This window comes from Poecilia mexicana, unplaced genomic scaffold (assembly GCF_051168715.1).
Source record: "Poecilia mexicana isolate PSO_F unplaced genomic scaffold, ASM5116871v1 scaffold_3, whole genome shotgun sequence".
NCBI lineage: Eukaryota > Metazoa > Chordata > Actinopteri > Cyprinodontiformes > Poeciliidae > Poecilia > Poecilia mexicana.
In genome coordinates this window covers 7,068,599-7,079,055 of record NW_028263372.1, presented here as the reverse complement: position 1 = coordinate 7,079,055, position 10,457 = coordinate 7,068,599, and the positions used below count along the sequence as shown (strand labels likewise).

The following is a 10,457-nucleotide window of genomic DNA, read 5'->3' as shown; positions in this document are numbered from 1 at the left end:
GCCGGGAATCGAACCCAGAACCTTCTTGCTGCAAGGCAACAGGTCTACCAACTACTCCACTGTGCAGCCAAGTTTTGAAATTCATCCCAGAAATTTCCTAGATAAAAAAAAAAAACACAACTTGGAAAATTTCAGAGTTTAAAAATCCAAATTCACTGGAAAAAATTCCAAAAGTCAAAAGTTTTTCATTTTATCTTATTATTTTAATTTCGACTAATTCAGCCCTACTCATAAACTCTTAAACATCTGGAAACATAAATTGAAGAGCTATAGGCTGTGTTGAAGAGTTTTTAATAGTTAATAAAACACCTTTAATCTTAGATTGTACCAATAATGCGCATATAATAAAAAAAAAGACTACAACCAGTGGTTTACCCTTCTATAACAACCCACCCTTACAAATCTTTGATGCTGCTGAACAGGAACGTTTTATCTTTATTAATATCCAAAATAAGGTATATTTATCAGAACTATTAAACTTAAATCGTTGCTTACATAACTTTAACACTTAAAAAGTATTACAGATGTTTAAAAATATGTTTCCACTCGCGGGTAATCAAATTAAAATCTTTTGAGCTCAACAATTTTTCAGAATCACAGTGAAAACTACTCTGACACCCCATCAGTGAATCCTGCAGTATGAATGCATACCTTCATACTCCCAGATACAGCCAAGAGTAGAAATTTACATCTATAAAATTCATAGTTTAAAGACTGGGCATCTACATAAATAAGCAGATACAAATGGCCTTTCCTAAATTTCCAGTGACAAGGAGCTCCTAAAAAAATAAAACTGTTTATCTGGCTTAGAAATCTATATCCAGTGTTAAAATGGTCATTATATGTTGTCTGGAGACAGGTCAGACAAAATAATAAAAATAATATTCTGTATGTGTACATGACGTGTGTACACATGAGCCAAGTTCTTATTATCACAACAATTGCTCCAAATGGGTCAGTTATGGCTGAGGGTAGTGTTATGAAATTCATTACATCAGTCTGAAGATCATGGCTGCACACAACCCAGCAATAAACTCAGACGAATGTTCATTTGAATGCTCCAAATGCAATATGGACAACCCTGACCACCCTGACCATTTTCAACTAATATATAGGTAATCCCATAATAATGCAAGTTTGCCCTCTCAAAGACTAATAAACATTCATTTTGCACAAAATACTTCACTCTAGAACTGGAAGACATCTTAAATATCCAAAATAAAACCTGACAACCACAAACAATAAATAAAGAGCAAATAAAAGCCAAAACACAAACAAAATCATCACTAAAATGGATTATGAAATCTCTGTAAACAAAATTGCCCTTCAAAAAATATTAATCATCAGAATGGAAATGATCAAGCTCATTTTAACTGATCATGCGATCAATTGATTGTTTACTGCGACAGGCTTAGTTGTTAGTATAATAAAATCACTTTATCCCTACAAATTCATCAGTTCTAATTAAAAATACAAGACCAGTAATAAAATACTGAATCTTTTGATTGGGTCTGGGGTACGATGTGATGAGGATGTGGATCATTGAGACTGCAGACTGTCTTTCAGTTCCTGCAGGATGTCAGTGGCGCTGCTCCATGGAATGACTTTAGCTGAAACAGAACAGTTGCCTTCCTGATCTCTTAGTCGGGTCAGCCTCTTATCCAGGGTGTAGCCCTGCCTGGGCATCACAGCGTCACCCGCACTCAGACAGAACGCGGGGCAGAGGTCGTTACCACCGTCCCCCACGTAAAACACTCGCCCGTACACCTCGCCGCCATCTGCCTTCTCGGAAAGGTACGTCTCCAGGACTTTCTTCTTGCACATGTTGACGGGGCACTTGGCACACTCGTGCAAGTGGTGGTGCTGCAGCTCCATGTAGCCGGACTCATTGATGCTGGCCGGGTTGGAATACACCTGGTCCACAGCTTCCCAGAGTCCCGCCCCCTGGAGGACCCATTCGATGAACATGGTGTTGGCATCGGAGACGATGATGCAGTCCACCATGCTTTTATTCTCTGATATGAATGTGAGCAGCTCCGGCATGCCAGGTGTGAAGGGAATGGTCTCCATGACGCTGCGGACCCTGTCGGGGGTGACCCCCTGGTCTCCTGTTAGAACCAAAGACAGAAATGATCAGAATGGAAAACTGGGGCGCAGATTAGATAAAAACTCTGTAAATTTTTATGTAATCTGAGTTACAGAAAGAGAGCTAAGGCCAAGGCTGAATTCCATTACCTAGGGTATTGCTAACCCTCTGCATATTCTTTGGCCCTTAAAACTAAAGTATGTAACTTTTATAAAAAAATGTCTTTGTTTGTTAAAACTGTCACTGTGTCATAACAGTTTGTTATGAGACAGGTAATCTGTGAAAAGATCAATCTCCTCCACGTCCCAAATGAGCTGCTGTCTGAAGAAATGCACGGCTCCCAACCAAAAACAACCAATCAGAGCCAGAAGGAGGGTATTATTGCTGTTAATCATCCTTGTGAACGTGCCCCGAAATGTGCAACTTACCATTTCAGGAAGACGATTTATCTGCCATGCTAACTAGCCTCAGCATTCACCACAGGCTCTGCTGACGGGAAAAAGTGGTAGCTGTAGCAGGAGTGAGCAGCACAAACAAGGGCAAGATTGACAGTGCCAACATCCTCCTTCTGGCTCTGATTGGTTGTATATCTAAACTGTTATGGAACCAGAAACTTTTGCTAGGGGTGAGTTAACTTTCAAGTTAAAGTAGAGTTCATGGATAGACTCAGAGTTTGTTGAACCACCTCTGTGGAAGACTCACTGAGCACAATGGAGGACAAACTGAAACATAAGAAAAACTATGTAATAGGTTATAACCTATGTAGGCCATCACTCTGCCCATGTAGTCAGTCCACTGGCCCCTCCTGTATGTGCTCTCCACAGAATCTGGGAGAGTCTGCTTCGGAAGACACCTTAAAGCAGGAAAAATAAAGATCACCAGTTAATAAACTGACACTTACAATGCTTATAAAACACCCAGTTTCTTTGTACCCTCTGACATATATAAAAAACTTTTAATACATACTTGATGACCCAGATGTCACAGTTCTCGTCCACCACAGTGTGGTCAAAATCAAACACCATCAGAATCTTCATTTTTAGCCGGACTTTCAAACAGCCTGCCTCGGAAAAGGAGAATTCATCAACTTCAAGAACATGTACGTTACATGTTTATTACTGGGCCACGTTTGTCTTTCCAAATCAAATCAATATTGAGTGACTCGATAAAACACACGCAGTTAAACATCGAATCTTTCAGGCCGATCGGAAAACCACGTTAAACTAATCATTTTTTCATTTTTTGTATGTTGTATTAGTGCGTGAAAGCTCCGTTTGAGTGTTCTGTTTTTAAAATGACTAGGTATTTACCGGACGTCTGGTGCAACCTTGTTTTCTTGCAAGTACACCTGGTAAATTCCCGTGTCCGCACTTTCACTTGATTTTAGCAGACCCAACGAGGATTATACAAACTTCTCTACGCTATATTTTGGCTCAATTTACACAAACTTCAACTTAAACAAGTGAAACGAGAACGAAACTAACCCGTATTCTTCCTGTCATCAAGCAGTCGGTTCTACATTCAACTGGCTCGCGCTGTGCGGACATCTACCTGTTTTCTGCTAATTACCGCCCCCTTCTGGCTGTTTCTTCAGAATGTCACGTTATTATATATATTTTTTTCTTATATTCTTATTTTTTTTACAAAGGTAAATTAACCTTTTGATTTCTTTTAACTGTGTTTTATGCTTGTTGTAAAGTTCACATAAAATTATTATCATTGATATTATGATTATTTCATTATTATTCAATAACAAAAAATAATGATAATGAAAATCATTAAAAGGGTTCAATAAACGTATTACAGCCTTGTGGCCACTGAGTGGCAGCATCGAGCGAGCACCGCAAAAAGAACGTAAAGACGAAGAAGCTTCTAGTTCCTGGTTGCATTAAAAACATTTTTACACGGTGTGAGTTCGCAGCCAGTTTCCGTCTGTCATTTTCTTTTTATCAGTTCGTTTTCTCCCTCTGACCAGTATGTTCAAAGGGTTCGGGACGTGGCTGGGTCTGGAGAAGACGTCAGAGGAGAAGGAAGGCCTCAGTGTGGAGCAGGAAGAGAAGGTGGTTGAAGCCCAAAACGAGGTAAACAAACAGCAAGCAGCTGAGCAGGATGATGAGGCATCGGAGACGAAAGAAGAAACCCCAGATCACAGCAAAGGACTCGGTGGTGAGGGGCAGATGTTTCTATTTTCTTCTGAATGATCATAGCTAGATGCGGTCAGAGGTTTGATCCACTCCTAATGGTCATGAAAGATGGATGTTTTGTTTATTTTGAGCTCTAAGTATTTGTTTGATCTATTTTCGCAAAGTGGAACGATTAACGTGCAGTTTCAACCGTTTTAGTCCCTCACATTTTAATCTCTTGAGGATTTTCTCAAATTAAAACATATCTTGGGTAAATTGTAGTTTTATAAAAACTGTAAAAGTCCTTTGGATTTATTCTTAAGAAGAACTGCCAAGTCCAGGGTGATCCATTAACCAGTACCAGGTAAACAATTCTTCAAAATCATTCTGCCATGATCTGATAGAAAGACCTGTAGGATCAAAGGAATTTGTTTAAGCTGCTTTTGAACAACTAACCATAAACTGGAAACTGGTGGATCACCAGTGTTACTGGGAACAGGTAAACCAGTTTGAAGACAGCTGCATGAGCAAACAAAGACTAAAAGCTATAGCCTCACCTTTCAGTTGATTGTATATATGCCAGCTTTTTGGAGCTAAAATATTATCTTCAATTTGTAAAACTGTTATTTTTAAAAAAGGAAATATGTTATTGATTATCACTTATTTATCTTTTGAGTTTGGGGGCCTTTTTCTACCAGTCATAGATGAGTTGAAACGGGCTAACAAACTGGAACAGTTTTCTTGTGGAAACGGTCAGGGAATGGAATGAAGGAGAGTTAAAAGCCATGGAGTGCCAAAGCATAAAAATAATTATCCCAATCAAACTTATTTAAAGGAACAATGCAGGAGAAAGGGAAGGATAGTGACAGGGAGATATAGGAGCCTCTGGGTAAAAACCACGAGTGGAATGGTCATACAGCCAAAAGACCACAGTAACACAGAAACAAAACATTAAAATTTAATATTAACAACCTGTGTTACCCATAAAGAGTGGATGTAAACTTCTGAGTGTTTTGGAAAAACCGTGTCAGTCTCCCACACCTTGTGTAACCCTTCTGTTCTCTGTTCTGCTTCCACCAATTGAAGAGTTCATCTTCAGTTTCGCCTCCAGTGCCACCAAGAAGTTGTCAGAGTCTATGGTGGGGACCGCTCAGACCATCAAGAAGACGGTGGAAGAAGGGAAGATCGATGGCATCATAGATAAGGCACTTTGGTCTTCTGGCTTAAGGGACTTTTAGGAAACGTTTCTTCACAGATGGTTGAATTTGTTTTTTTTCAAGGGCGGCGTTTGACTTACCATTTGTTCTCTTAAAACAGTTAATTGGTCTTCTGCTGATTGTATTGTAAACTTGTTTGTGTGTGTGTTTTTTTGCAGACTATTCTGGGAGATTTCCATAAGGAGCAAGAGAAGTTTGTCCAAGAGAAGAAGGCCAAAAAGTCAGGTGAGAGAAAGACCTCTGTGTTTCTGGCAGCAAACCTAAGGCGAAGCCCTGCAGACACATGCAGTGCACTGGAAATCTATTCCATCTTCTGCAATGTATTTGATTTTATTATAAGGGGCAACACAAAGTTTAAGGTTTTTTAAAATGGGGGAAAAAAATAACACACAGGGATTTCAAGATGTTCTACTAATACAAATCTGAAGAGTATGGTGTGCCCCTACCTGCTGGGCTGTGTAGAAACATCAACAATTGTTCTCAGATATCTCATCAGTCATTTTTTTAAATTTTGCTCCAAAATTAATCTGTTGGTAAAATGTTTAGTTTTAGAAACGTAATATAGAAATCACAATGTATTGAGATAGCAGAGATGTTGCCTTATCTGAATGGCCGGTGTCACTTGGTATTATACTGTTAATACTGTGACTGACTGACTGTCTCTGTTGGCTAATGTTTGTGTAGAAGCAGCAGTGCCTCCCTGGGTGGGCTACAATGAGGAGGAGACCATCCAGCAGCAGATCCTGGCTCTGTCTGCTGTAAGCAAATTCTACTCTGTGTACAAAAAAAAAGTACTGTCATTAGTGTTATTTGTATTTAGCATACAGTGTACCAATGTTATTATAGCTGTTTATTTTAATCCTACAGGAGTAGCAAACAAAAAAAAATAATACTTGGACTTTGAAATGCAGAGTGTGCCATCTAATTGTAACTATTCTAAACTTACATCAGCTGATAAACACTAAATTTGCAGTGTTTAAATATTAAACAAGTTAACAAGTTTGATAGCAGTGTAGCATTGTACACCACTTGCAAACAAATGTGTCGACATGTTTAATACTTATTGTCGCACAACATGGTGGGTCTATCAGTCCATTACTCAGTGACCTTTGACCTCTGGGTCGTCTGGTTCCAGGACAAGCGGAACTTCCTGCGGGACCCTCCGGCTGGTGTCCAGTTCCACTTCGACATGGAGCACATGTACCCTCTGGCGGCCGTCATGCTGGAGGAGGACCAGCTTCTCAACCGCATGCGCTTCGACCTAGTTCCAAAACAGTAAGGGCTCCTTCAGTTCCTGTACGAAAACTCAAACCTACAAGAACCAATCAGGTGCAGGCCACTCTGTCTCCTCTTCTTTCGGCTGCTGATTTTGGACCTTTCCCTTTAACCTGCTAAGGAAAGAACAGAAGTCACAAACTGGTCAATCAGGTCAAAATAGTTAAAGTTCCATGACGTAATTATGATCTTTTGTGTACATTGCCATTGGTTGGTAGGGAAGCCCATTTGTTTCTCTGATGTAAGAAGAAGATGAAGAGGCACAGTTGGAATCAAGATACATCTGGAAATAGTTTGATATTAAAATAGTTTATCTTTTTAAATAGTTTAGTTTTACTTTGAAGTGTTGCAATACATTACATTTGATTTGACTGGTAGTGACAATCATCTGATGGGTTATGACTACCAATCCAGTCAAAACAATCACTTTCCTGACATTATTCATTAAAACATAGTGTTGTCAATGTCTCCAACCAAAACTACAAAGATACAAAATGGCGGAGAGGCTGAAAAGACCAGAATATCTTTACACCTTATCCCCAGCAGACCCGCAGGCGTCACTTCTTCATGTCATGCCCCAATTGTCTTGGAACTACTAATGATTTGCTCCTTGATTGTCACAATATGTGAAGATGTGCAAATACTGTCATGGGTTTGCGTTCTTACAGGGTGAAGGAGGACGTGTTTTGGAGGAATTACTTCTACAGGGTGTCTCTGATCAAGCAGTCGGCGCAGCTCACAGCGCTGGCTGCCCACCAGCAGCAGCAGCAGCAGCAGCAGCAGCAGAAGGACGGCGGGGAGGGCGGGGACAGCGTTTCACCTGACGACATTGTCTTAAAAGGTCCTGCTTTAGTTTCCTTTCTGTATTTTTCGTGACTATTAAAATTTTGCCGAATCAGCCACAGAGTTACAAGGCGGTCTGGAAAATTCTAAAAAAAAAAAAAAAAAAAAGAAAGTATTTTCCAGGTCTGGATTAGTGTGGAAAATCAGGAAAAATGTTCCTAAACTTGTCTTTCTATAGATTTCTCTAGTTTGTGGGTTTTGCAAGTTGCGTATCACCAACCTGATCACTGCTGAAACATCTGGCATGAATTCATCTTAAAGTTTAGTTTTTATATTTCAAATAATAATAATAATAATAATAAAGCACAATGTATTTATTTGTAGTCATCACAGAATCCATGTGTGCAGTTTTGCAATTGCTTGAAGGTCCTTATATGCAATATTTGGTTGAATTTTATGTTTCAGGTGCCATACATTGAAATTCTTTATTAAAATGTGGGCTAAGATCATATCATGACACTGGGTTACAAAAAATATTTTTTGGAAGTTGTCTATGTTTTTCCAGCTGAATTAGGACTATTTTGCACAGCTGAATCCAAAAATGACATCCATTTTTCTCAATCAGGTCAGGTTTTTAATTCTAATTTGATTTAGAGAAATCAGATCTTCTGACTAAATTGATGACATTTTGTGGCATTATTAGTTAATTTGCTCATAAAAGTTTTTAGGAGAAAAACACTGTTTTCTAACAGAGTATACTTTTACAAACTTGAAGATTTCTGTAAGTTGAATAATAAACACTGATAAGGTAAGTACATGTGAATTGAACATTACGTCTTCATTGTGTAAAATCCTCCGTCTCTTTCCTGTCCTGATGGAATCTCTCCTCCTGCTCTTCACTCATTGATCAGATTCTCAGGAAACTGATCCAGATGTGAGAACAAGTCCCGCATTTTGATGCTCATGTTGCTCCATAGTTCAGAGAGAGTTAACCTGATTGAGCAAAACCAATGTGATTTTTGGATTCAGCAAATCAAAATGACCCTAAAACAGCTGAAAAACAACAGACAATTTCTTGGCTGTTGACCAGTGTTGTCATAATCATCAAAATTAGATTTATTTTTGATATTGATCAGCTCTAGTTTATATTTTAATTATACTTAAAATATTGTAAACCACTGGACTGAGAGCCTTTTGAATATTAATGTAGATAAGTTTTGTGAGAAAAGAAATCTGTCTCTTGTTAAAATGGTTTTGAATCCTTGTTTCATTAGAAGAAGCATTTTAAAATATTGCTAAACTTGCCTATTAACAACAGTCTACAGCAGCCCTGCTCCCTAACCCACATAGGCAGATGACTTTAAAGTTCATGAACTGGAAAGTTAAACATAATGTTGGTTCTTTGCAGATGTTAGACCAAAAACTCCACCAGTTTCCATCAGCGACATACAGAAGGTAAAAACTTGACCCTGAATAATGTTGTTTTTTTTTTTTTAATATCGTGTTTAAAAAAGAGGAAAACCAGTCATTTAACTTTAACCTGCCTGCATACGCAAACCTCAGGCATCCCACGAGGAGGAGGAAGAGATTTCAACAAGTCCTGGAGTCTCGGAGTTCGTGAGCGACGCTTTCGACTCGACGGGGATCAACCATGAAGACCTGAGGAAAGAGATGGAGCAGCTGGTGCTGGACAAGAAGGACAGTGTCCCATCTCCAGACGGTCAGCCTCCTCAGTGCTCCTTTGCTGTCGATTTTTTATTTTTTTTATTTTTATTTTTTCATGCTGAATGAAACCAGTTTCGCTGTAAATCCCAAACTGTTCTGATCATTGCTTCCCATCCAGATGAGGCAGCAGACTGGGAAAAAGAGCTGCAGCAAGAACTCCAGGAGTACGAGGTGGTGACCGAGTCAGACAACAAGGACGACCAGTGGGACCAGGAGATCGAGAAGATGCTCCAGTCTGAGGACAGCTAGGGAACAACGGCGCATAAAACCGCAGCTCCGAATCGACCACCAGTGATGCACGAGGGCCGACACGCCCAAACCCCTTTTTCCTTACGCAGTAAAGTTGATCCAGCAGTAGCAAAAGTGCATCAGTTGGAGGCAGGGCGGGTATATTAATGAAGTAGTACCTTCTTAATTAGTTTGATCTTCTCCTTTTCCTCCAGCCTCTGTCTTTTGACTTGCGCGTCCTCTAGAGGGAGCTCTGGGACAACTTACACCAGTTTTACACAATAGGTGGCGTTCCCTTCTTGATTGGACAACTATGTGTTGCATAGTAAGGAAGGTTAAATGTAAAATTAAGCGGCATGTAAATAAAGACATCTGTAACACTATTGGAAGTTAGAGTTCCTTCATTATAAAATATTTTATCTCTTCTTATTTTGTGCACAATGTTTCTCTATAGCTGGAAAACTGTACTTTTACTGTGATTTTCTTACTTTCTTTGGATTCTTTAATAAATGATAATGTTATTTGAGACCAGACTGCGTCACATCTATGGTGGAGAATTTACGGAATGAATAATGCTGGAAGTAGATTTAAGCTATAGTGTCACTGCATCATGAACACAACAAAAAGTTTCCCACCATTGCAAAAATTTTTTAACTGACTTGACATGAAGCTGTCTTTAATTGCGAAGTGGAAAACAGTACATGACTTTCAAACATTTTCTATAAATAAGATCGAATATTGTGGCTTTCGTTTTTTCGGCTGCAGTGACTCGACATTTTGTAGAAGCTCCTTGTGCAGTTACAACTGCTAAATGTTTCAGATTATGTCCACATGTACAGACTGAACTGCAGTGATGGGCACTCTTCCACTAATCTATTAATAGTGGAGCTAATATTTTTGTGTGGCTGTTTAGTGATTGTGCTAACTTGGAAGACATTTAGTGCTCTTTGCTTCGCCTAAATATTTTTTTTTCTAGATAAATTCTGAAGCGCTGATTTACTTGGCCAATTTGTAAACTTT

The 10,457-nt window shown here is 39.2% G+C and overlaps 2 protein-coding genes across 4 annotated transcripts; one reads left to right on the top strand and one right to left on the bottom strand.

Annotated features, from left to right (window-relative positions):
- Window positions 1-275: 275 nt before the first annotated feature.
- Window positions 276-3,871, bottom strand: phospho2 (phosphatase, orphan 2). 3 transcript variants are annotated; one of them, XM_088004119.1, is made up of 4 exons: window positions 3,397-3,871; window positions 3,053-3,150; window positions 2,845-2,939; window positions 276-2,108 (listed from the first exon to the last, which is right to left on the bottom strand). In XM_088004119.1, the coding sequence occupies exons 2-4, from the start codon at window positions 3,121-3,123 to the stop codon at window positions 1,540-1,542; spliced, it is 735 nt and encodes a 244-aa protein (XP_087860245.1). In that variant the 5' UTR covers window positions 3,124-3,150; window positions 3,397-3,871; the 3' UTR covers window positions 276-1,539. The 3 variants fall into 3 exon arrangements, with proteins under 3 accessions (XP_087860245.1, XP_014860440.2, XP_014860441.2); XM_015004954.2 differs by having other exon boundaries at window positions 3,053-3,146; window positions 3,397-3,870; XM_015004955.2 differs by having other exon boundaries at window positions 3,053-3,146; window positions 3,571-3,870.
- Window positions 3,872-3,944: 73 nt separating this feature from the next.
- Window positions 3,945-9,968, top strand: syap1 (synapse associated protein 1). Its single transcript, XM_015004962.2, has 9 exons — window positions 3,945-4,252; window positions 5,296-5,414; window positions 5,585-5,651; window positions 6,111-6,184; window positions 6,562-6,701; window positions 7,370-7,542; window positions 8,893-8,939; window positions 9,048-9,204; window positions 9,328-9,968. Exons 1-9 carry the CDS (start codon window positions 4,063-4,065, stop codon window positions 9,456-9,458), a joined length of 1,098 nt encoding a protein of 365 aa, XP_014860448.2. The 5' UTR covers window positions 3,945-4,062; the 3' UTR covers window positions 9,459-9,968.
- Window positions 9,969-10,457: the final 489 nt, after the last annotated feature.